Source organism: Lissotriton helveticus, chromosome 1_2 (assembly GCF_964261635.1).
Source record: "Lissotriton helveticus chromosome 1_2, aLisHel1.1, whole genome shotgun sequence".
Taxonomy (NCBI): domain Eukaryota; kingdom Metazoa; phylum Chordata; class Amphibia; order Caudata; family Salamandridae; genus Lissotriton; species Lissotriton helveticus.
The window spans coordinates 72,053,458-72,080,341 of NC_136058.1; the positions used below are offsets into that span (position 1 = coordinate 72,053,458).

Genomic DNA, 26,884 nt, shown 5'->3' on the forward strand with positions numbered 1-26,884 from the left:
TATGTGCCCAAACCCCCCTTGTTGCGACCCTGGGCTGATGGCACCGCTGGAGAATGGAAGGTTCGGTAGCCCAACATGTGGGCTTCCTCTATAAGCCAGGTTTCTTGTAGACATAGGATGCCATACTTCTGCACAATCTCCAGCCAAGGTTTGTGGGTGATCTTACTACCGAGGCCTGCTACATTCCAGGAAAGGAGAGAGTGCATTGGGTTTCCAATTTCCTGTGGATGTGGATGATGCCCTCCATTCCCCGTAGTACCTTTCAGATTTTGCGAGTGTGTAAGGTCTGCCTGTCGTCTGGCCTGTGCTGGGAGAGCGTGCTGTTCAGGTGGATTTAAATCTATCCCAATATAGCTTGGAACTTGGGGTATGGGCATTAGTTTTTTGCTCGGAACAGTCTCTGTTGGGGGGTTTTGGGCATTGGTAAGGGTTGGAGCGGCACTAATTCCCAGTCAATCCACCTGATCCAGACACTCAAACCTGTTCATAGTGGACGCTCCTTCCCACCAGTTATTAATGGGTTGCCAACCATCCCCATGTCCTTTCCATCTACAATTATGGGCTATTGACCAGGCCCCAGGTGGCTGAACGGACTGTTTTGGAGGATAGAAGAAAGTAAGGGGTCTGGTGACAATAGAATGGTCAGTATCCTGTGATTCCCATCTAGTGATATATTGGGCTTTGTGGGGGTCTGCGAATGAAACCACTATGCAGTCTCCAGGAATGGATTTATGGGTACGACCCACCCATGGCACTCTCCTAACCATTAGAACCCCGGTCCTACCAGAATTGGGAAGCTGTCTATTGATGTTGAGCCAGTGAATCACCTTATTCTTTAGGGACCAGTGGGTCTCCATAGAATGCGGGTCAAGTGGTGGTACACCAGCCAGTATGGCAACATAGGGCCCGGCGTCAGGAGGGAGATCAATATAGCCCCCACAAAAATTCTGGCGACCATGGTACTGATTGGTTAAACGCTCAGTAGGGGGGATATTAATCTTGTTGGGCTTGTGGACAGCCTTAGGGATAAGTTTGGGTAAGGTCTGATTCTCGGGGCCTTTTGCCACTGGTATTGGGAGTTTTGGTATTAGGGGAAAAGGAACGTTTAACTTAGACCGGGGTTTAGGTATTGGGGTCGGTTTTGGTGGGGGTAGGGGCAAGACCGGGGGCAACATTTCAGGGTCAAGGGAACTAACGTTAGTTTCTGGAGCCGGGTGGATACCATCGTCATCATCCTGAGGAGTACCCTCAGCGATATGAGGATAACTTGCTTCCAGTTGTTTTAGGCTAAGGGTGGCCAGGGAGACTAAGGTCTTGTCCATCTCGAGAAGATTATTCTCGATACGTGAAAGTCTGAGTTCCAGAGGTGACAGTAATTGTTTTAGTGTGCCCCAGACTATCTTAAGAAAATCTTCGTCGTCATCCCCCTTGTCACTGCCCTTCCATGTCTCACTTTGTCCTCCCTCTTTGGGTTTCTCACCATAAGTGGGGGAAGGCCCTTGAGTTAGGTCAAGGACCACGTTGAGGTTACTGTGTTCCCTGTCCCCCCCTTTTAGGTGGTTATCCAAGTTTGGCGCTTGTATGGTCTCCCCCCGTAGTGGGTAATGTTCGCCTATTGTTAAAGAACTGCAGCCTTGCAATTTTTGCTTTTTTGCGGGCATAAGCAGATCTTGTATTGTTTTTCTGTTTTAGAATTGGGCCGTCTTTGTTTTTATTTTTTACTACAGGGGCAGGAAGGTCGACGGGGTCAGGACTGTCCGGCAGAATAATAGCCGTTCCAGGTCCAGTGGGCGCGATTCCCACAAAGGTTTTAGGGGACATAGTGGTTAACATGGGTACAGACTCTAATGGAAGGGAAAGAGGTGGGGGAACATAGTGAACATCGGCATGAATTATCAGTGGGGGAGGGCAAGAAGCATGTTGTGGAGATGCAGCAGACGCGATTTTCCCTAGGGAAGATTTTTTAGAATTGGCAAAGGTCTGAGAAAGCCTACGTGCTGCGTCAAGCTCAAGTGACACCCTGTTCTGCAATTTAGTAATTTCAGCATCAATTGCTAGATTAGTTTTCACAAGGAAATCATCCAATGTCCCGCTGGGCTTACTCAGCCCCATTGCAGTTTTGCTGCGACTGCCCCGTGTACTCATGATATATTTGAATTGCAGTACCAACAATGTACTTACTGCTGGAAAAGAGACAAGTCAGATAACACGGACCAAGGGGGTGGGCCAAGCCAGTCCTCTATGTCCTCGAACGGCCTCAAACGGCCCGCTCTTTGCCCGGTCTTCGCCCCGGTCGCTCCGCGCGCGTCCCGCGTGCGCGAGACTGTCAAAGATTATCAAGGGGAGGGACAGGTGTAGGGGGCGGGAAGAGGACCAGCTGCGGCCGATCAGCGCCGCTGAGCAGGCTGGTCCTCGCAGTCCCGCCTCTGGCCTTGGATGAGGAATGAAGATAGCTCCGAGGGCGTTGGTGCTCCTGTGCACTTGAAGGGGCCAAAGGAACAAACACAGCCAAAGTCTGCAGCCTGCGAGCGGCTCCCGCGGAGCGGGGGCCGCGAGGCGTGGCTTAACGGCCAGAAAAGATGCCAGCAACCGGGACAGCACTCCCGACTGAAACGATGGTGGAACCCAGCCAGCACTCCCTCCGCAATCCTTTTGACTGGTGTGGGGGGCGGGAAGAGGACCAGCTGCGGCCGATCAGCGCCGCTGAGCAGGCTGGTCCTCGCAGTCCCGCCTCTGGCCTTGGATGAGGAATGAAGATAGCTCCGAGGGCGTTGGTGCTCCTGTGCACTTGAAGGGGCCAAAGGAACAAACACAGCCAAAGTCTGCAGCCTGCGAGAGGCTCCCGCGGAGCGGGGGCCGCGAGGCGTGGCTTAACGGCCAGAAAAGATGCCAGCAACCGGGACAGCACTCCCAACTGAAACGATGGTGGAACCCAGCCAGCACTCCCTCCGCAATCCTTTTGACTGGTGTGGGGGGCGGGAAGAGGACCAGCTGCGGCCGATCAGCGCCGCTGAGCAGGCTGGTCCTCGCAGTCCCGCCTCTGGCCTTGGATGAGGAATGAAGATAGCTCCGAGGGCGTTGGTGCTCCTGTGCACTTGAAGGGGCCAAAGGAACAAACACAGCCAAAGTCTGCAGCCTGCGAGCAGCACCCGCGGAGCGGGGGCTGCGAGGCGTGGCTTAACGGCCAGAAAAGATGCCAGCAACCGGGACAGCACTCCCGACTGAAACGATGGTGGAACTCCTAGTAGCAGACAATACTCTGCTGCAAAATGACCCGGATATAATACTCCTCCCGGTCAACATAAGGAAATCTATAACCCTAAAACTTATAGAAAATGGACTGACACCAAGAGGTGGTACAGTCATATTCGTAATTGAGGCACACGAATATCGGCAGACAGAGGTATTCTATTCATGGATAAACTTTCCAGCAGCAAACGCTGTAACAAAGGACTTCCACTATTACAAAATAGAGGAACCTCCTAATGAGTACACTCCTTTCGAGGAGGTGGAAATACCACTCAAATTCCAAGAGCACCTGCTCTTGTTTAATGGCGCCCTAAAACATAATAATCACATCACCAGGCTCGGTCCACTAGGTAGACCAGGAGCAACGTGGCCGGTCCAAGCCGGATACACACCACATCCAGACATTGAAGAAATGCCTGCACCAGATCTTTTAGCACAGCTAAAACAATTAATAAAAATACATAGACAATTAGTCCAATATGTAATGCGGACTTCAACAATCCAACCAGCAATCAAAATTCCACAGCTGACCAGTCATCAGGGGAACACAAATAAAATTACACCTCAGAACATACAGTCCTGTCTAGGTAAAGTACCCGCAAAACGGGAACAAATTCCTTCCTGGCTAGCACAAAAAATCACTCAAATAGAGGCGGTGTTTCCAGATACCACGCCTGTTGAGAAACATAGGATTCTGACTATCTGTCTTCCAATGGGAATCGCACCACATGTGGAGGACTGTGACACTTGGGGAACAGTCTTTGCTTCCATTTACACAAAAAGACATGGTGTACCATCCATGTCAGTAATACCAGATGTGCTAAAACAGATTCAAGATGAATACGGTCCAGAACCCGCTTTAACTCTCGGTATGAAATTACTGAAAGACTTCAAGCAGGTCTCTGCAATATTATTAGCCAACATAAAGGGAGAAGCAGCAAATGTGGCGATTCGCCAGAGGTTAAAAGAGACAAATATAGCAGACCAACCATCTGAAATTGCCAGAATCATAGAAAAATCCTATGAAGAACTAGGAAGAGATAGTTTGGGTGGAATACCAGTGAAACCCCAACTAGTTGAAAGTCCTGAAAAGGTATTTATTAAAAATAATTTAAACACTCAAAAAAAGAGCTGGGATGGAAATAAACAATCCAATCCTAAAGAAAAAAGATTCCAGTCCAGAGGAAGGTCTCCTCGGCGGAGAGAAAGATCTCCTGACCAAGGACGCAAGTCTCCCCAAAGGGAGCCCTCTGTGAAAAAATACAACCTTAGAAATGGGGATAATATAAAAAAACCTGATAGATATCAAGATATTGATACACGTCCCTCTCAATCTTTTCAGACTTCCTCGCAGAAATCGGAAAGAAGAGGACGATCAGAACACAGGGAAGAGCACGTCAAGTCCAAAGACAAAGAACCTGCTCATCTGAATAAAAAATTACAATTTCCAAAAAAGAAGGTAGCCAGTATTAAAGTAATTAACAATGCCGAGAATACTGAGGACACAGCTGAAAAACGGAGAATGGGCTCAGACAATGCTAGACAGCGCAGCAGAAGTGAGCATAGCTCGCAAAGTCCTTATGAATCATGTGGAGACAGTGGACACGAATGAATACATTCAGGTGGAAACTGCAGATACCAGAGTTAGCAAACCTCATAAAATATATGAAATAACATTGCGTATAGAGTGGGATAAGACTAGAAAAATAAGGGGTCTATTTTGGGATAATCTCTCCAAAGGCTATGACATCCTTCTAGCTGAACGAGACTGGCCTCCAGAGTTTGTCAGGGAGTGCCCACATGGCGAAGAAATAATTATGCCTGCCTTCTCAAACAATATTCCAATTCATAAAAAATATACACTTGCAAGAAAGTGGGCAGTAGCTCAAGCCCCTGCCTTATATAAAAATCATGTGGGATGGGATGAGGACTCCCCTCCTCATAAAATCCAGTTAAAATCACAACCTACTGCACAGAGGCAGTACCCGATTAAGCAAGAAGCTAAAAAACAGGTAAAAGAGATCCTAGATCAACTTGAATACCAGGGAGTGATTGAAACTTGCACCTCACAAATGAACAACCCTTTGTTTCCTGTCTCCAAGCCAGACAATTCATATCGTCTTGTTTTGGACTACAGACACCTTAACTCATGTTGCAAAACATTTGCAGTACAAAACTCGCATAGTGCTGCACTAATGAATAACATAGTGCGCAAAAAATACAAAACCACATTAGACATTTCTAATGGATTCTTTTGTCAAAATATAGCACCAGAGAGCAGATATTTGACGGCGTTCTCAATAAATGGCACGCAAAAAAAATTCTGTCGTTTGCCCCAGGGGTTCAAGAACAGCCCAGGATTATTCTCAGCGAGAGTAACAGAATTACTACAAACATATGATGACGAGGCATTATCTTATGTCGACGACATCTATCTAACAGATGATGACTTGGATACTCACTTGAAAAGAGTGAACACCATAATACTTGGGTTCGCAGCAGAGGGTTACAAATTCAACTTTAAAAAGTCAAGGATTGCCCATCTAACAGTCCTGTTTTTAGGATATGAACTATCAAGTGAAGGCAAAAGCCTGGCTGACAATTTCCTAGAGAAATGTGCTGTAATCCAAGCACCTAGGACACTGAAAAACTTACAATCAATTCTAGGCTTCCTAAATTTCGGAAGAACTTACATTATAAATTATGCAGAGAGAATTAAACCTCTCTATGATCTTATAAAACCAGATTTTAAAAGAATCAATTGGACTCAAAAACACACAGACATTTTGAGATCTTTACAAACAGATATGTTAGTTAAAACAAAATTACAAACACGTGACAATACACGCAACCTTGTGATTCGAGTCATCCCAGGAAGATGCGGATTCACATACCTGACCTCTAATGAGGGAGAGAAGGTACCAATAGCATACAAATCACATTTGTACACAGAAGCTGAAAAATGGTTCAGCATTAAGGAAAGCATTGTTCATGCGGTTCAAACAGCTGTAGCAAAGGAAAAATGCCAAGCAGACGGTAGACAGGTTACAGTCAGAACAGCAGAATCAGCTTTTGAGGCATTAACAACACCATGTAATTTACAGACAACTGCACTAAATCCAGAATGGGTACAATGGGTAAATTCTGTTGCTACAGACAAAGTAAAATACTATTTTGACCCGGAAATGAAAGAATTGAAATATTTAGAATATGAGAGAGAATACCCTCTGCCAATCGACATTCTGCCTTTACGACAGTACGCCTGTGTAATATATACAGACGGTCATGCTCAACCCTCAGTTTGGGGAGAGCTGGCTTACAACGCCACGTGCGAAATTGTAAAAGAAGTGTGGCGCGGAGGTAAATTAAGACCTCTACTTACAAAAACACACTCAGTGGAAAATAATTCAGAACAACAAACTGAAATAATAGCATTAAAAATGGCGCTAGATAATGCCGATCGCGAATTCCCGACACTTATTGTGTGCGATTCGTATTACTGCGTCAAATCATACAATAACGATTTGCAGAAATGGATTCAAAACGGTTACAAAGATGACACAGGTGCCACAATAAAGCAGAAAGCGCTTTGGGAACAATTAGTTCTTTTAAAGAAAGAACTACCAAAAACTCACGTGATACATTCAGTGAGTCATCAGCGTGATGGCGTTCACGTTGCAGGGAATTCATTGGCTGAGACAGCCACAGCGGTAGCAACTAAACCGGCCTCCGTAGCTACAAAAAAGCGTGCAGTAAAATACATTGACGGTGAAACAGTACTGGCAGTAAAAACGTCATCAAAAGGCGACTTTTCAGCGCTACCGATCAATTATCCACTCAATTATACATACATAATCGATGCAAACTCAGTCCCTTTTGCTCGAATCCCTGGAGTGGGGGATAGAGTAATTCCAAACACGGACAGGAGAGGCTTGTTAATAGCAGACGCACATATGGGTGAGGGTCTCAGACACCTTAAGCAAAAAGATTCTCTGGAAGAATTACAATCAGTGTACTACTGGTGGCCAGGCATGAGCCTGCATCATCACATTTTTGTAAAAAACTGCCCAGACTGCAACAGAGATCGCAGTGGCGAGCGAGGAGGACTATTGCCATGGCATTTCGCTCCAGATAAACAACAACAATAAGAAAGTACCCATCATGAAAAAGCGTCATATTAACATAAAAAGACTAATTTTCACTTATAATGTAGACCCCAGCGCTCGGCTGACGTCTGGAATGTTATAAAAAGATTTGCGAGTCTATAATGGCATATACGCTAGGAGCATGCTACGTTTTGACTAATGTATTCCCTTTAGCCCTCAAGCTTATGGGGAAACATGGCCAAATGAGCATTGCATAGCGGGACTCTTCTCACTTCCTTCCTGAGGGATACGGGATGGTGTAAAGAAAAAACCAAGACATAAAGCAATCTATAACGGAAAAGGTATTAGGTTCAGGAGCTGGGTGGGTCAAACATTTAATAAGTGTCCAACGTAGTCTAAATAACCTGCCAAGGAATTCTCTGAAAGGGTTCAGTCCATACGAACTATTGTTCGGGACTAGAATGATGATCCAAGATCTTGATAGTCAGACTTCAGTGGTTAAAGACAAAAGCTTTGATATCAAAGATCGTTTGGCTATTTTACAGGACTTAAATGAAACAAGAAAAGACCTGAGCAACATAAAGTTGAAACAGCCAACAACCACTGAAGAGAAACCACCTGTCCCAGCAAGGCCTGTCTGGATTCCAAAAGTCGGGGATCTGGTCAGAGAAAAGATCGCGGTAAAGAAGGAATTTGGGCCTTCTTACAGAAAAGCAGTTCCTGTCTTGTCTATCAACGGGACAAGATCAGTAGTACTACCGCCCCTTGCTGGTAAAAAGGAGAACCGAGTCATATCCATCGACCTGGTAAAACCACAATCATGTGGCCGATAACAAATAGTAGGCCAAGTGGACTCCCAAGAAGTAGCAGAACACCAATGTTTGCTACGAATACAGAGGCTCAAACTGGAAGACTGATCACATTTGGAAAATCTACAGTGAATCAACAAGGACTATGCAACAAAGCAATGGAACTTGAACCTCTTAAAACCCAAATCAAAGCTTTTCATCAAGAAACAACAACCTATGATGATGTATCTGCAGACTTTGCTAATGAAACAAAGCAAAATCCAAAAGCAATTGGAACAATTGACAGAACGGCATCCGGCTACTTCATCAACTTCGATGATTTTTCTGAAGATCCAAGTGAAACAGAAGTACAGCCATCAACAAAAACTTTTAAAGACAAAGCTAAGGAACTTTTTCAACAGCTGAAAGAAACCTATCTGATCTCTCCATGGATTGAATTTTGGGTGGCCTTCGGTGCATTTATCCTCATTCTTTGGCTCATCATGGTACTATGCTTGGGACATTTCATTGAAGGAAAATATGCTAAAACGGACACCGCAAGCCAGAAAATCAACTTGGTCCTTAAACCACACACATCTTCACACATCGAGAAAAGAGAACTTTCTTCAGTGAACTTCACAGCCAATCCCATACCAGGCGGTGTAGCATGGGACAAAACTGATTATGAAATCTATGGTCCGGTTGAAATCCTGAAGTGTCCACACCAATTCAAGATCTCATTGAGTGACTTTGTAAAAACCAAGCTCATTTGCTGATGATTGGGACTTTGAAAGTATTAATGATATGATGTCTGATCTTGTGATGTCTGCTAAATTCACAGAACATGATTATTTGCAGGGTTCGTCTAATTATGATCAGATGTTCTGCTACAACCACTATGGTAACCATTATCTACATAAATCTGCACAACCTAGAAACGTTTTAAATTATAACCAATGGGAACATTGTGCTACTCCTCCAAAAGATAGCTCGAAAACATTTTATGATAAATATTCATACTTTTCAGGGTTTAACACAAGTAATGCAGAAACATTTTATTTCAAATTGTCAAATAAGACCGGTATGAAGACCATGCTTACAAACACAAAATTGATATATTCCGATTCATTCTTTGAACAAATGAATACATTTGGGTTTGATTTCTGGAACAATAATATTGAAGCAAAAACTGTTTGGGGTACAAGAGATTGGCAAGTACAAGGTATAGAATCATTGTTTAGAGCCTGCATGATCCCAGAACAAATTATATTCTTGAATGACACTATTCAACAAACTACCTGTCTTGGCTTAGCCAAAATCAAAGATTTGAACAAACCGTCTATTCCAAAGCCAACAGTGAACAGTAATAGCTCTATAGATGATGAGATAGACGTAAACCATATATTAAACCAAAACAGAACACATCCTGAATGGAAAAAATGGTTGATCTGGCCCATAGATACGAATAACTGTCAAGACAGATTCCTGAACAAAATACAGGGGTTCACATTGACTAGGCCAGACCCTAGATATTCCCAAAGACAACCTCCAGGGATAGTAACCACCTACAGCGTGGGCAAGCTCTGCCTTCAATGGCTACAAACGTCCACACTGGCTGAAATTAAGCAACACCTAACTTTACTTACAGAAGGTGCTGACTTGCGTGATTTCATATTGGGACCACGCAAACAGCGTCAAAAACGTTTCATAGCGGCCTCTATATATGCAGCTTATAACGAAGTTTGGAAAGTAACTCAAATTGAAACAGCAGAAAAAATACGGGAAATTGACCGTATTAATTTGGAAAAATCACTTTCTGTGGTGGACAATGGGTTAATGACTCTGTCCTCCAGAATATATTCTCTGGACAGCATTGTGTCTTCAGCAATCGATATAATATCGCAAGACTTACTGATGTTACAACACGGTCAGTCCCAATTGCGTTCTATTGTACAGCTTGGCTGGACGTTACAAAATCTGCGTTCTGGCTATGTGCCTTGGCGTTTAATCAACACAACGTCATTATTTAATATCTTTAACCTTACTGATAAACAAATCAGTTTGGCACAGAAGGGTGCTGACTATACATTTCTGAGCATTGAAAGACTTGAGAGATTACCATTGACAATGTCAGAACGACCTGTCATTGAATGGATAATACATGGAATAATAAATATTCCGATAACTACTTTCCAGTTTCAATTCTGCCAAAAATATATACAGGCAGGCCAGTATGAAAGGTTAGGTAAAGGGTACATTAAGTCAATATGGAACTTGCCCTATACACACGAATGTGTCAGTAATAAAGGCCAGAAAGTGTTTCTCAGTGGCAATAATTGTGCAAAATCACTAAGCGGTACACTTCTGTGTCAGGGTATTAGCTTGCATGGAGCCTGTGAAGGGACTTCGAATAACCTTTCATGTTACCAGCTAGGCACACCTGCAACACAAATAGAACCATTCTTTAGGAGACTCTCGAACGGGAGTTACATTCTAATAGTAGATCGCAGATGTTGTAGTTTGCTGCCCGGAAAACCTTATCTCATAACCGTGACTAGGAAGGTCATGTGCTGTGAACGAGTATTGTTCCCGAACGATTCTCCAGACAGGGAGGCAAGGTTATGGCCCGATTTGAAAATTGCTTCTGTTCGAATAGATACTTTAAGCAGAATGAAGACTGTGCTCCTACAGACGCCGACCAGGCTAACGTCATCAAAAGAAACGTATGATCTCCAAGTTGCAAGGACAACAGAAGAGATTCATTCATTATTATCAACTAATTCCCCCATACATTTCGCAGAAATACTGAACGAAATCTTAAATATTTCTGATACCACTGGTGTCTCCAGTGTATTTAAAGCAGTGTTTTCGGGTGCTTTAACTCCATTCAAAGCCATCCTGGGTATTTTTCCAGACTTTGTCCATTCCATTTTTGGCGGACTTCCGCTCCTTTTGGGACTAGTAGCGGGTATTCTATTTTTGATCCTGTTATTTCGCTATGGCAAACCATGTCACAGACTAAACACCTGCGACAAGGGAAGAAATGATCCTAGCCATTGGCTATGGGACCGGGTAACTAAAATCCTTGGACTATCCTGGCTTAGAGACCTGAACATGACTTGGTCTCTTTCATTTAGACCAATGTGGCAAAGTTGTGTTATGCCTGTATTAAGGTGCTTGCTATGCGGCGAAGAATGCGTGTTGGACACCTGTCTGGCACTACAATCGGATGTGCCAATGGACGCAGATACCTTGTTGGGTCCGGTAACGGCTCATGCATTGTGCTGTCCCCAGCGGCTACCAATCCTGATGACGGCATTCGTGGAGACTTCACCACTACGATTGAGGGGTAGTGAAGTACAAGATGAAAGCAGCATCGATCAGGTACGACCTTCAGTCAGCTATGCTGATCAAAACATCAATGGAGGCAATCATGCTCAGGCTCATGAATGCATGGTAACAACTTTTTCCGAGTTAGTGGAACTTACGCAAGAAGCTGTTGACAGTTTTTTCAACAGTCTAAATGATATGATGTTTTCACCAGAGCAGCAGGAATAACTTTGAGCAAATTAGCACTCAGAGTTCCCCACATCCTGAATTTGGCCTTCAACTTTTTAAAGAAAAGCGATATGAAAATTTTTCTCATCAGTTTGTTCAGACTGCATGAACCTTTTTCCCCAATTCCAAAACATTTACGATTTTTTGGGACACTTATCTTCTGCTTAAAGTAGACATTATTCTTAGAGAACTGAATTTCTATTTTAGGTAGTCACGAGACATTAGCTATCCTCTAGCACTCTTATACAAAACTTTGATTGTGATGAAATGGTCTCGCACTTTTTTTTCTGTATTAAGAGCCATTTCATGTGTGGTTTTCGCATTTTATTCATGCTGAATTTAACATATGCATTATATGATTAGCATTATTAGACTGCTTGTGCATATAGTACACGTGATAGTACATGTGATTGTGTTTCGTATATTTTATAATTCCAATTTTCGGAATACATATGAATGTATTTTGGGGTGGTACGGTATACACAAACGCTACTGGTTTCACCATGCCTAGATTTGTAAATATGGACATAGTCTACATGGAGTGGGTGTGATGTATTCCTATAGGTACTGTATCGATTCCCCTATTCCTGACCCTGGTTTGGTTAATAATTAACTAGCAGCCATCCAACGGTGCAAAAACCGTTATCTGATTAAGCCACACCACGGCACAGAAGCGCGTTATCTGATTAGGTCATAACGCATGCCATCTAATTAGACCAGCGATATTCCTCCAGCCCCTGATAAGGCATACGGAGTTCTCAAAACAAATCAAACCTACAGCGACCTGGGAAATTCCCATAGCCATTGTTTTGATTTCACCGAGAACTTCAGCAAAAGAATGTGCGAACGAGCCCGTTCATATGACATCCTTATTGACGTATATATGTCCATCCTTACGTCAATCTCGGCACCTTTCAGGTATAAATATTACCGACATTGCCTTAAGCAAACACATGCGGTGGTGACGAGATTGGAGCAGCGAGACGTGCTGAAGAGCCCAGCAGAGAGCGAAGCCCACAGGCGCTGCCCCGCCTTCCTGATGCGCTGAGACCGAGACGCTGCCTTTCTCCTGCTGAGAAATCCAGCTCCGGCGCTTCCAAGCAGCCCTCGCAGGCAGCTGGAATATCAAGACCTGGGATAAGAGATACCAGCCCTCCATCATTCTAGATCTCAGGTACAGAACTGAATAACCCCTTGCAGAGAATTCTCGAGTCAGTCCCTTGGCAAAACAAACTTAACTTAAACTGCTACTTATCTACTCCCGCCCACGTATTAGGCTTAGGTCAGGTACACTGGGGTAGGCGTGGTTAGAAGCACCAGTTGAGTATGATTAGTCAAATGTATATATGTATGTATCTATTTTATCCATTTTAAAGTATCATATGGCTCAGAAACCATATCAATGCTTTTACAGTATTATTTTATAATTCTGTCTTTACTGTATGCACTTTACTTAACTAGAAGTATTACAATAATAGCGATTCATTTCTCTTGTATGAGAAAGGAGACTGATCAATAAATAACATCTTTTTATTGAACACGCCCGTCTCTTCCTTTTCTCTACAATCTGGTGAAACTAAGAATGCACTGAACTGACTGAGTAAAATAAGTTGTCTTTTGTTTTCACACGACTCTAGAGATACACTCTTGATTAGGGGAGAGCAAAGTTGTCATGTTCTATGGTTGTCAGAAACTAAATCCCTTCTTGTCTATCCAGGGAGGTTAAAATCCTCCTTGCCTATTCGAGAAAGTTTCTAGTGAACTCTGAGCTAGCTGGTAAACACAAAACTTTAAGTCTAATATCGTCGGTAGAAGACCTAGTTAACCTCTGCCCTAGGTCTATACTATTGAAGATATTATTCCAATGCGCAGAGCCTATTGGGATAATAGGAACTACACTACACTTTAAAGACTCGTATCGGAGATCTGTGCGATCTCTACCCTTAGTGTCTCAAGGATTGAAAGTTATGGAGACGCCAGCGACGGTAACACCGGTTCTGGCCAGTCTGGATAAAATGTATAAAGCACCAGTCGATGCTCCAGCTTGCCTTTTAGGTCATCCCAAACCTGATTCTGTTATCACGCAGGCGGCACAACAGAAATCCAGGAACCCATCTGCTCCGATTGCAACACCTCCAGACAATGAGGGCAGAAGGTTGGATAACGCAGGGAAGCGTTTCTCATTAATGTCTGCTCTGCTTGTAAGAGCAGCTAATGCCCTTGCAATATTGGGGAGGTATGACAGGCAGATGTGGTGCGACCTGTCTCCCTACGTTAACTTGGTGCCAGATCCATAGAAGCAGGAGGTGAAGAAAATTCTCATGGAAGGAGAGAGGACTTCGGCTGAAGTCATAGACTGCGCTATGGATATAGCGACCACGGCTTTTAGATCCCTGGGGGGAGCGGCTGTCCTGCGCAGGCAGGGTTGGCTGCGAGCAACAGCATTTAGGCCGGAAGTACAAAACAAAATATTAGACCTCCCTTTCAATGGAGAAGAATTATTTGGGAAGCATATAGATGATACGCTGGAAAGTATCAAGAAGGATACTGATACGGCAAAGGCTCTGGGAACACTGCAGTACAGAAAAACCCCTTTTCGTGGCTCCAGGGGTAGAGGTCAATCCTCGTATAGAGGAGGATACCAACAAGGGAGATATTCATCTTCTTATCAGTCCTCATCGCAGCCGTACCGTCAGCAATATAACCAGCGTCAGTCAGGAGGATACCCAAAATCAACTCAAAGAGGACATGGTGGCCGAGGAAAGGACAACACACGTCTGCAATGACAACCTCCATCTGTCCGGCTCTGTCAGATGCTCCCCTGGGTGGAAAGATTGCTCACCATCTTCAAAATTGGCGGAAAATAACAACGGACCAAGGGATCCTAAAAATTGTACAATTCGGTCACTCCCTAGAATTCCTTCAGACGCCCCCTTGTACGCCACCGATGCATCAGAGAGCCACCCATCTGCATCAACTCCGGCAGGAGATTCGGACAATGCTCCGGGAAGGGAGCAATAGTACCGGTACCGAAATCCCAGGAAAACAAGGCGTTTTACTCCCGGTTTTTTCTTATCAAGAAGAACAAACTCCAGTGGCGCCCCATTCTGGATCTCAGATCCTTAAACACCTATCTCAAGAAACAATATTTCAGGATGGTATCCCTACAGGACATCCTTCCGTTATTGAACCCAGGAGATCATATGACCACATTGGACCTACAGGACTTGTATTTTCACCTGCCAATACATCCTGCACACAGGTAGTACCTTCGGTTCTGGGTAGCCGGAAGACATTACCAGTTCAGGGTGCTGCCAGTCAGCGCCAAGAGTGTTCATGAAATGCCTGGCTCCAGTGGCGGCTGTGTTGAGGAAGCAAAGACATCAAATATTTCCGTACCTCGACGACTGGTTAATCAAGGCACCATCGAAGACACAAGCCAGAACGTCGACGCAAGCTTGCATAGACTTATTCGCCAATTTAGGATTGACTCTAAACGAGGGAAAGTCAAACCTCCACCCAGCAAGAGTGATTACTTTTCTGGGGGCAATATTGGACACAGAATGCAACAAGGTGTTTCCCTCCAAGGAAAGACAACTGAGGATTGTGTCCCTCTTCCAAGACTTGGGAAAAAGAGTCTCTCTCAGTCCGCAGGTACAAATCCTTACTGGGCACAATGTCCTCTTGTATTCCACTGGTACCTTGCTGCAGACTAAGGATGAGACCATGGCAAGAACAGATCTATCTCCAATGGCGTCAGGGGGAGGGATCCTTCGAAGATACAATACAGGTGACACCAGTCATGCTGCAGGCAGCAAAGTGGTGGACGCAAAAGGCAAATGTGTCTCACGGACTGACGTTTCTAGCGAGAGCAGCTCCGCTAGTGGTAACGACGGATGCATCGTTAGAAGGATGGGGAGCTTTCCTTCAGGACCTGCAGTTCAACGCCGTTGGAAGGCAGAGGAGCAGCAATTACATATAAATCTGCTGGAACTCAGGGCGATTCGCTTGGTATTGCTGGCTTTTCTGCCAAGGATAAAAGGTGCGCCGGTGTTGATAAGAACAGACAACACCACGGCGATGCATTATGTAAACAAGCAAGGGGGAACAAGATCTCTCTCCCTGTCTCAGGAAGCCCACGAAATATGGGAATGGGCTATTCAGCAGGGAATATCACTGACAGCAGAACACCTCCCGGGGGATCAAAACGTCAAGGCGGATACTCTCAGCAGGCTAAAATCGTCCTGCCACGAATGGGAGCTAGACCAGGAGATCCTGGACAGCATCTTTCGAAGATTGAGAACACCGATGGTAGACCTCTTGGCTACGAAGGAAAACAGAAAATGCCAGTACTTCGCAAGCTGGCTTCCCCAGAGGGGATCTTGGGGGAATGCGTTTTCCATGGCATGGTCCGGCATCTTTGCCTACGGTTTTCCTCCAATTCCTCTTCTCCCCCACGTACTGGTGAAGATCAAGAAAGAACCGTGCAGGCTGATCCTAATTGCCCCGTGGTGGCCCAGACAGCACTGGTTCACGGAACTGCTGCTACTGTCGGAGGACCGTCCAGTTCAGTTGCCCCTGATTCCATCGCTTCTGACAATGTCCAAGGGGCAGGTGCGCCATCCGGACCCGAAATCCTTGCGATTAGCAGCCTTTCTCCTGAACACTGTGAGTTTAGCCAACTGAACATCTCACACGAATGTAGGGACATCCTATTCAAGGCCAGAGCGGAGAGTACCAACAAAACCGACAGGATGAAATGGAAGAGGTTTTGTCTGTGGTGTAAGAGAAATGGTGTTCACCCTCTTACTGCTGCACCTCATCAAATTATACCTTACATTCTGCTGTTAGCAAAGTCAGGATTAGCACACGCCTCCATCAAGGTGCATTTGGCTGCAATATCCCGCTACAGGAGGTCATCGTCAGGCCCATCTTTATGGTCCTCAAGGATTATCAAACAATTCATGAAAGGGATATTCAGAGTCTTTCCACCAGTAAAGCCTCCACCTCCTGTATGGAATCTGAATATTGTACTCTCTCAATTGATGAAGCCACCATTTGAACCGATACACAGGACAGACCTGAAGTTCTTGTCCTGGAAGGTGGCTCTTCTCATTGCATTGACTTCTGCGAGAAGAGTAGGTGAACTACAAGCGCTCACGATTCAGGAGCCTTTCTTGCAGTTTCAAGAGGATAAAATGATTCTCAGGACAAACCCGAAGTTCATTCCGAAGGTGCCAACTGATTTTCATTTGAACGAACCATTGGTGCTGAAGCGTTTCTTTCCTCATCCATCAACAGCGGCAGAAAGAGTATTGCACTCGCTGGACGTTCAGAGATGTATGAAATTTTACTTGAAAGAAACTAAGGCGTTTCGCAAGTCTTCCCAGTTATTTGTCGGCTTCAGCGCACCCAGAAAAGGTTTCCCACTGTCAAAGAGGGGAATTGCCAGATGGATTTCCAGTGCAATTGTCTACTGTCATCAAGCTGCTGGAAAGCCTTTGAATGCACAAGTCCGTGCCCATTCCACGAGGGCAGTGGCCACATCCACTGCATTGTTTGGAGGAGTGCCAATCCAGGACATCTACAGAGCAGCAACCTGGGCATCTACGCACACCTTCACCAGGCACTACTGCTTGGAGGCAGCCGCAGAATCGGAGGCGGCGGTGGGAGAGGCGGTACTGCGGAACATCATCCAGTAACGGTGAGCCTTTCTTGCATCCCTCCATCCATAAGTTCTCTTGTTTACAAAGTCACTTTTTATATAAGTATGCATATATGTATATGATATTATGCTTCATTTTCTAATGGTATTGCATGATTATATAATGTATCAGGAAAATGTGCTTTGTTTTTTCACTGCTCGCTATTCTGATTCAGGCATGTGAATCTATGAAAGTTCCAATACTGGAGTAAGAAAACAAGTTACTTACCTGTAACTTTAGTTCTCCAGTATTGGAATCTTTCATAGATTCACATGCACCCACCCTCCTCCCCTGAGAGGCTCACCTCGGATTTAGCACAAGAAGTGTGTTATACGCACAAGTGCGCGAAAAATCTGAGGGGCAGAAGGTTCTCTCAGGAGTGTTCTAGAGGGTGAGGAGCTCTGATTGGCTCAGAGAAAAGTTTGGGCCTTTTTTACATAACAAAGGCTATGGGTTGCAAAAGGGAAATGGGCCTAGGCCTCTTTTCAGTTTGCTATACTACTAAGCACTGCTTTGTTATATACTGGAGACTCCCGTCTCGACGACGGGGAATGATTCAGGCATGTGAATCTATGAAAGATTCCAATACTGGAGAACTAAAGTTACAGGTAAGTAACTTGTTTTCTTCCCAGCACATCTAAGGAAAGGGCATGCCCATAAACTGAGGAGGGAACAATCCTTTCGGTAACCATAGACATTTGGTGTCTCTGGGTGGGGGCAAACACTTCAAAGGCTTTGCAGCTCAATAACCAGACACTTAATAGAACTCTTTTCAGAGCCCGACACCCTATAAAGTCACCACTTGAGCCATGCTGCATCGACATCCTAGTACGTATAGTTAACAGTGGCGGTCCATTGGTAGGCCTTCTCCAGCTGATGTTTTATAGCGAAATCGTTATAAGATTGTTGCTGAATAATGTTATGCATTGTATGTTTTTGTTTTTCCAAATGAAGTGTTTTTTTCATGTGGAGATTCGTCTGATAACAAATGCATTTGCTTGCTTTAAGTGGATTTATTTTCGCTCCTTTGGTCCGTATATCCTTGATGTAGCACGCATGCATTGCTGTATGTGCTCTCATGAAAGAAGGGTACAGCGAACTGTTCACCGTTTCTAAAAGAATTGAATGGTCCTCTCTCGCACGTGCTATTAATGGTGGTTGTAAAATATACAGCGAAGCACAAAACATACCTCAAGTGGTACTGCCTTCTAATTTGCTTTAATTGGCAATTTTAAATTCATTCATTAAGCATCGTGCTCGTTGCTCACTCCTACAGCTATTTATTATTTTTGGTGGTGGCATTAGGTAAGATTTGGGGGATTAATAAATGTATCCTAAACTTTATCCAGACGTTCAGTACATGCACCACAAAGCAGGTATGACCAAAGAACATTGCATGCCATATGCTTACAACGCTTTGCATCGCCTTCCTTGTTGACCAACCGAGCAATTTAGGCACCTTGTTATCATGTCATGCTGATAGTTTGTAAAAAGCAAACATGATCATGGCATGCAGTAATGCCATTTACTTTGCACGTGATACACACGCATTAACGTTTTAACTTGGGCATTGAATGGTTAACTTTAAATTAAGTGATTTGTAATGGCAATTTTCTTTGCATTTGTTGCTGCATTGCGTTCCTTTCTTGTTAAAAGTGCTACTTTCAGTTGACTAATCCTTTCCTTCTAACATTCGTCTTTGAAATAGTGATACTTTTGACATTTGAAATTGCTTGTCTTCCTCTTTGTGCATGTCCACTTTAATTTGTCTTTCGTTTTGTGACAGTTGTGTGTGGGTATATAACCGTTCCAAATAGACCCAATGGAAAGCGAAAAATTCAAGGGGAGTCAAGTGGCCCGCAACCTTCAAAAACACCTCACCTGAGCAATACCAACTTTTTCAAGTCAACAGAATGTCTGCTGCTAAGTTTAATCCACAAACAAAACGAAGAAAGACACGAGCAAAGCGAAGATGACATTTCCTCAGAGAATCTGCAGAAGCAGGATCGCCTGCTTCAAGGAGAAAGTCTAAGAGTTCAGGGACATCCTGCGAGGCGAAGGTTAAGTGCCGACGACTATGTGGGAGGAAGCTGTCGAAATCTTTCAGTTTCAGTCCCTAAACTGCGGCCTAGATGTTACTCCTTGGAAGGTGTTGCGGATATTCCATCGGAGTCCGGTTTTCGAGAGCCCTCAGTTACACCTGGTCAGGCATCTTTGACGGAGCCTGTTGCACATTCCGGGTGCATGGCCGAATCTGTGTTTGACCTCTGTCCTCCCAGCAGTGCCCTTGAACAGCAAAGGAGACTGTCCGCTAATATAGAAGATTTGCACTACGATCAGCCAAAAAGTAAACCGCTCTGCAGAACACGAAGTCTGGGCAATTGTCTCGGAAGTTTCCACAGCACTAACGCTCCTGTGGCTGAAATCACGGTGAAACCGGACAGTACATTTAAAGGATTTTCTTCAGTGAGAAGCGAGCCTATACATTCGAGCACCTCTGTCACAAAAAGGCTATACCAAAGCGCAAATGAGCTTGCAGAAACCTCTTCTACTGCACCCTCTTCTCTGCCATTTACCTCACGAAGCTGCCATGGCTCGCAAAGTAAGAATGCTTTTTATCATTGCATGAAGTTTAGGCTTGAACCATTCATGTCTATGTAATCTGCTGCTGCATGCATTTCACCCTATGTTAGAGCATTCGAAAGGTTTTATTTTCTGTATCGTAGCCTTCTCTCTGATACAGCTGCAGTGTGTTTTGTGGTTCGCCAACATAGCCATGCCAGTGATTTCTTATGATGCAGCATAAAGATCTTGGAAAAAGAAAAAATAGCACGTTTTTAAAAAAGGGCCTCTTGCTTTGTGACACTCTGAATTGCAAAAAATAAGTTAATGTTCTATTTCGAGCAGTTGGGACACTTATTCCTTTGAGCCTCCTGTTCTGTGCGAAATGTAGTGTGTGCTTATACAGCGTGTCATGTAACCACTTACTGGAACAAAGAAATAATTGTATGTCCTGCTTAATAATGAAAAAAATCGAACGATAATACCAAACAGCACTTCAGGGCATGGAATTAATTTCCTGGAGTGACTATTGCTTTAACATCGAACCCACTTCAATAGCCTTACATAGATCGCTCCGGAATGTGTGTAGGCTGTCTAATTCCTCTAAGCCCAGACCTCCTTTCAGAACCCTCCGTTCATGTAACTAAAAATGTGAGCCTCTGGTATTAGTACGTTTCATGGTGGAAGGAATTTATAACTAGTAAAAACTTAGTGTTGTCTTGTTTTCTGTTGTTGATGGGACATGCGGGGTAGCAAATGGTACAACATCGGTAAATATTTAGGAGAAATTCCTAGCACAGGAATGAGATTGACTTCTCTATCTGATCACACCCTACTCTCTTGTAGTACTTAGCTCATTGCCAGAGGACTAGAGTAATTTGCAACATAAAGAGAAATTATCCTGGGAAACACTTGCTTATTTCTGGCCTGCGCATGCCTAGACCTGCTCCCTCTATACCAGGTGAGCTTACCCATGCCTCAGTTCCTTCCCTTCCACTGAGTTGTTGCATCTGTTTTTGGGGACCAGAAACTGGTACCTAGATCCACAATACCATGTACATAATTGAAGCGTAGGGTATTCCTTCCTAGAGGGTCTTTGAATTGTTTCCTTCACTGGTGGCCATACTTTTCCAGAGCTTGCACATCTCCTGAATTTTTAGGAATTGCTTGCAAGAAGATGCAGGTACAAAGGTGGCTGCTCCAGGGGTTCCAGCATTGCCAACCTCTGAATGTTTTACTAAGATGCTCCCGGAGCCAAAATATGTTTCTGGAACAGATTCACAATGTACTGATCCCTTGGAAGCATCACCAACAGCTCAGATCATTTTCTGCTCCTGATGCCAGATGGAACAACCCTGTAGAAATGCTCATCCAAACGATGTGGGAATTGCATTGTCCATCAGACTCAATTGACAAGTGGACCTGCAATGTTCAGGTGGAGATCATGTGCTCTCAACTGACTATGTCCCTTCCGGGAAGTATTTTATTCCACTAGAAGGGTGAGAACCATGCCTCACTTTCAATGTAGTCTGCCACTCCACGCTCTAATCCCTTGCAACCACCCCAATTTCAATTACATTATTATTCCCAGTTTGCTGGTACCCACACCAAGAGTCGGCACACCCCTATTGAAAAGTGTGATTCTCTTCCAGGGGATCCTGGACTAAACAGTCCGGAGTGGCCGCCATCTTGTCTCTCGGTAGGATCGAGAGACAAGATGCGGTGAAAAACGAAGGGGGAAATGAAGGAAAGGGGGCAAGGTAGACCCCTCCTGACCCCCTAGGATTGCTGAGGGGGATATTAAAGTGCCCCGCGGGGCAAAAAAAAAATTTTGCGATTTTTCGCCATAGAGGCGCGTCCCGGTACGCGAACCGGGCAGCTAACTGGCAGCGTAACGGGAGTCTGCCATCTTGTGTTTTTGGAGCGTCCGGTTCGCGTACCGGGTAGCGTCCCGGTGAGCGTAAGAAGAGAAACAGTAAAAAAAAAAAAAATTAATGGAATAGATTATCAAGAAAACTTTGAAAAATTGTAGGGACTGTTTGTTTGATGTGCCTTTGCAAGGCCTCAAGATATGTGCACGTGTGGATTTTGTCTAATTAAGGTTAAAAAATATATATATATCTGTAAGCGTGCTCTGGCGCGCTTACGTTACGGGTTTTGTTTGCGCTGCAGAGCCGATACGTCACGGTTATGCGACGCGTCATGAGGCGTCTCACGTGGCTACGTGATACGTCACGTAATAAAGAATATATTTTACAGATATAGATATTAGCTTTTAAAAAACCATTGAAATTCACTGAAAAAACCATAGGTTATAGACCATATATAGTTAGGAATTAGCATTTACAAAACCTTGAAAATTCACTGAAAAAAACATAGGTTATAGACCATATATAGTTAGGAATTAGCATTTACAAAACCTTATTTTACTCACACAAAACCATTGAAATTCCATATATAGTTAGTTGCACTAACTATATATCGCGCACCCGCAATCCACTGCTGATGATGTCACATTTTACATCATTCATGACATGGTCAGTGACATCACTGATGACATCACTGATGACATCTCAAATGACATCACTGATGACATCACTGAAAACAACATCCAGTGTTTTTATGTTTCTGTAAAGTTTAAATATGTCTTACATATTGAAGAATGAGTGGATGTAGAAGTGTCTGGATGAAGGATTTAGTAGGTGCATGACTGACTGTATGAGTGAGTGATTAAATATGTCTCACTGAGTGCATGGGTTACTGACTAAACTGTCTTAATTTGTGCATCATTATGTCTGTTCTGTAAACTGCTGCATGTGTTGATCAGTAGCTATATGAGTAACTATATGGGTTATTGATTAGTTGCCCAAGTATTTGTATGGGAGACTGAGTGTGTGTGTGTGTGTGGGTGGTTGAGAGGTGTATGACTCTGTGCACAGATGTGTGAGCAGTTGATTCCCTAGATGTATGGGTTCAAAAGTGCATGTGGAAACAGCTGTATGGGCGGTTGACTGTGTGCATGAGTGTATTGGTGAGTGAATGGATATCTCAGTGCTACATGTCAAAGTAAAGACATATGTAAACCAGAGTATATGTGAGAGTTGACATATATAAATAACTGTGCATAAGAGCCAGTGAATGTGTGAGTGGCTGTATGGATCATTATGAAATTGTATCAGGGATTGTATAAGAGTGTAAATATGTGTTAGTATCTGTTTGAATAAGTAAGGTGTGTATAACTGTATAGTTGAGGAAATGGAGGTGTGATTGATTCTTTGCATGCCTGACTAGGTGTGTGAGTAACTCCATGGATGAGTGACAGTCTGTGAGTGTCCGTTTACACTGAGTGTATATATGGTTATATTAGAGTCTGAAGAAGTTCATCGTATTATCACATGAATGATGTGATCAGTCATGTGATCAGTCATGTCATTTGAGATGTCATCAGTGATGTCATCAATGAGGTCACTGACCATGTCATGAATGATGTAATCTGTGACGTCATCAGCAGTGGATTGCGGGTGCGCGAAATATATAGTTAGTGCAACTAACTATATATGCGAATTTCAATGGTTTTGTGTGAGTAAAATAAGGTTTTATAAATGCTAATTCCTAACTATATATGGTCTATAACCTATGGTTTTTTCAGTGAATTTTCAAGGTTTTGTAAATGCTAATTCCTAACTATATATGATCTATAACCTATGGTTTTTTCAGTGAATTTCAATGGTTTTTTAATAGCAAATATTAAAAGCTGTTAAATGTATTCTTCTTTTAAAGGAAAAATATATTTTATATGTATTTAATATAATTTTTTTATGTATATAATTTTTTTTTTTTTTAAAGTTTCGCTACCGGTCCGTGCACCGGGTAGCTTCCCGTTAGCTTAATTTTATGCCGCGACCCGGTCCGCGCACCGGGAAACGTACCGTTTGCACAGCTGCCGCGTTGAAGAACAACGTCGCGTCGCGTAAGCGCGACTTATCGCGTTGCCGCGTAATGCGTCTTATGACGCGCCGCGTTCGCGCACTCGGAAGTGCTCCGGTGCGCGAATGAGGCACGGAGCGGGACGCGTAACGTAAGCGTAACAGGTCATGTGACCTGTAAATAACACTTTTCATTGGTTTAGAACTTTTTTTTTTCCCAAATGATGAAAACCCCTCCTTCTTTCCTCACTCTAACTTTCATCTTTGTGAGAGGAAGACCTGTTTCTCCTTGTTGAAATGGTGGCATCTGTAGTAGCTGCAGCTGGTGGACCCCCACCACAACCACCTAGGAAGGAAGGACCACCTGCGCAGTTCCTTCCAAACCCAGAAGAAGAGGAAGAGGAAGTAGAGCGGAGGCAGTTCTTACGTGAAGAGCCCCGGAAATCCCACCACAAAGACAGTTTTATTTGGCAATTTTATTCATACCCTCAAGGCCAAAAAAAGGTCAATGCCCGACATGTGACATGCCTCATTTGTAAAGATGTTTTGTCTAGAGGTACAGATAAAAAGTATAGTTATGGTAACTATACTATGCACCGCCATATGCAGAGGTGGCAGCCACTCAATTACAGCGTTGCAGAGATGCGTCACCTCCGAGATAACCCACCAACTCCTGTGGCCAGTACATCGGCACAGGTATCTCTATCGGGACCAGAGGCGAGGGAGACGGTCCCAAATATCCAACAGAATTTTGTGCACATGAAGATAGTGTGCCTTTATTGTGGTGACCTACTTTCATGTGCAAATATGAGTATCAATTTGATAAACAGAGCATTTGAAAACCACAAGTGCTCAAAACGCCCCAAGAAATAATTTTTTGTTTTTGCTCCTGTTGAGCCCTTTCTAATGCCTGTTTTTCGTTGTTCCCCCCCAAAAAACCCCAAAAAAACATAAAATTGTTCAAAAAATACAACAACAAAAAATGTTCAGAAAAATAAAAAAAATATAAAACAACAAAAACATTTAAAAAAAGTTCTTTTCAGAACTACCTCCCATTTAAAAAAAATTACTAACATTTTTAGCACTCTTCACTTCATTTTTCTCATGGGTGCGCTTCCCGGTACGCGCACCGGAGAGCGCCCCGTTAGCGCAATTAAAAAAAAAAAGAGAAAAAAAACAAGAGAAGGAGAGCATAAGAGAAAGAGAGAGTAATGTTAAGAGACAGACAGCAAGAGAGCAACACAGATGTACTGTGTAATACATAGTAAAACAGTGTAAAAGATATAACAAAGTGTAAGAGAGAAAATGTAAAAAATATAAGGCTGTGAAACAAAGAGAGAAGAAGAATACTAAAGCAGAGGCACATGAAGAATGTGAGTGGCTGTAAAGAGTAAAAGGAAAGAGAAAAAATGATGTACAAATAAAAGGTAATAACGGAACCAGATTTAAATAACACTGGTAAGGGAGAGAGAGAAAAAAGTAGTGTGCATAACTAAAGAGGGATGAAATAAGATGGATAACATCGAATAAAGTTAAAACATGTGGATTGACAGAGAAAAAAACTAAAAGAAGAAGTAACAGAAAGGGAATAATTGAAGCAGCAAAGAAATGTAAATAACGTAGTGTGCTTGAACTTCAGGAAGAAAGCATAATGAACAAGTAGTGAAAGAGTGAAGAGACAGAGACAATTACAGTAAGATAGACGGACTGAGTGAACGGGAATGAAGAACTGTGAGAACAGAGGTACTGAGAAAAGGAGTGGAAGGAGTGCAGTAAGTAAATCACCCACACAACACAACAGCTACCCTACCTCAAAGCACTCTAAAATATTATTTTACTGTTTCTCTTTGTTTTCCCCTTGTTACGCTCCCCGGTGCGCTACCCATAGTAAAAGTAAAGAGGGGTGATAGAGGGAGAAATATTGAATTAGGATAACACATGGTGAGTGACAAAGAGAGAGGACAAAGAGAGTAAAGGGAACAGTACCTGAATGGGCTTGAGTACAACAGCAAAAAAAGATAAGTAATGCAGTGTGTGTGACTTACAGGGAGTTAGTGGGTGTAGGTCAAAGTGTGGGTGTGTAAGGTGTGTCTGTGGGTGTGGTTGTGTGGAGTGTTTTGGTGTGGGTAGAGATGAGGGTGTGTGAAATGTGTGAGAAGTGTATGAGTGTGGGGTGTATATGTGTTCGATGTATGTGTGTGTATAGAATGTGTGTGTGTTTTTGAGGAGTGTGTGTGGGAGGTTTTTTTTGTGTATGATGTGTAGGTGTGGTGTGTGTGTGGGGTGTATGTTACAGGTGTGTGTATGTGTTGAGAGGGAGATGAGGTATATGTGTAGGAATAAGGTAAATAATTAAGAAAAAGAGGTTGAGTAAATAAGCAAAGGAAGGGAACAGAGGGTAAGTGAAGTAAAAAATAGGGATCAAAAGAAGTTGAATATGAGAGGGTAAATAATGAAAGGGGAGTAAACATGGAGAATAAAAATAAGTGAGAGAAGCAGAGTAAAAACACAGTAGAGGTAGATTGAGAAAATGTTAGTGACCTTAAAGCAAAGGGTGATAACAAACTACATTTTTTAGTCATACTTACCATATAATAAATGTAACTATAATTTTTTTTACTACAGTTGGTATCTGTGAAAGAGAGAAAAAATATATAAGTTATAATTAATAAAATATGTATTTTAAATTAAAAGATACAAATGAAGAGCTAAAAACATCATAACACTCTATTTAGAAATAAAGGTAGAGTGAAGAACACAAAGAGAAATAAACTAAGGTAGAAGGACAAAAAAAGGGAAAAAGAAATAGAGCAAATTACAATGAGTAAGGCATATAGATTCACTAAGAAAAAGAGAGAGAAGTACAGAGAAATGAACTGAAGGTAAGAAAGATACTAAAACAATGTGAGTTATCAAAACTAAATCAGGAAACACAATTAAGTAAAAAGATAATGACTGAGACAGAAAACAGTCTAATTAATGATGCATTT

At 43.2% G+C, this 26,884-nt stretch overlaps 1 protein-coding gene across 4 annotated transcripts in view; it reads left to right on the forward strand.

Annotated features, from left to right (window-relative positions):
* The window catches only part of DEPDC1 (DEP domain containing 1), a 362,287-nt gene that overhangs the window by 166,783 nt on the left and 168,620 nt on the right, over positions 1-26,884 (forward strand). For 2 of the 4 annotated variants that reach the window (XM_078668810.1, XM_078668806.1), the window contains one exon: positions 19,193-20,008. The exons of the other annotated variants lie outside the window; for them this stretch is intronic. In XM_078668810.1, the coding sequence (XP_078524936.1) occupies positions 19,193-20,008 (816 nt within the window). The remainder of the gene's footprint in view (positions 1-19,192; positions 20,009-26,884) is intronic. 4 annotated transcript variants of the gene reach the window in all.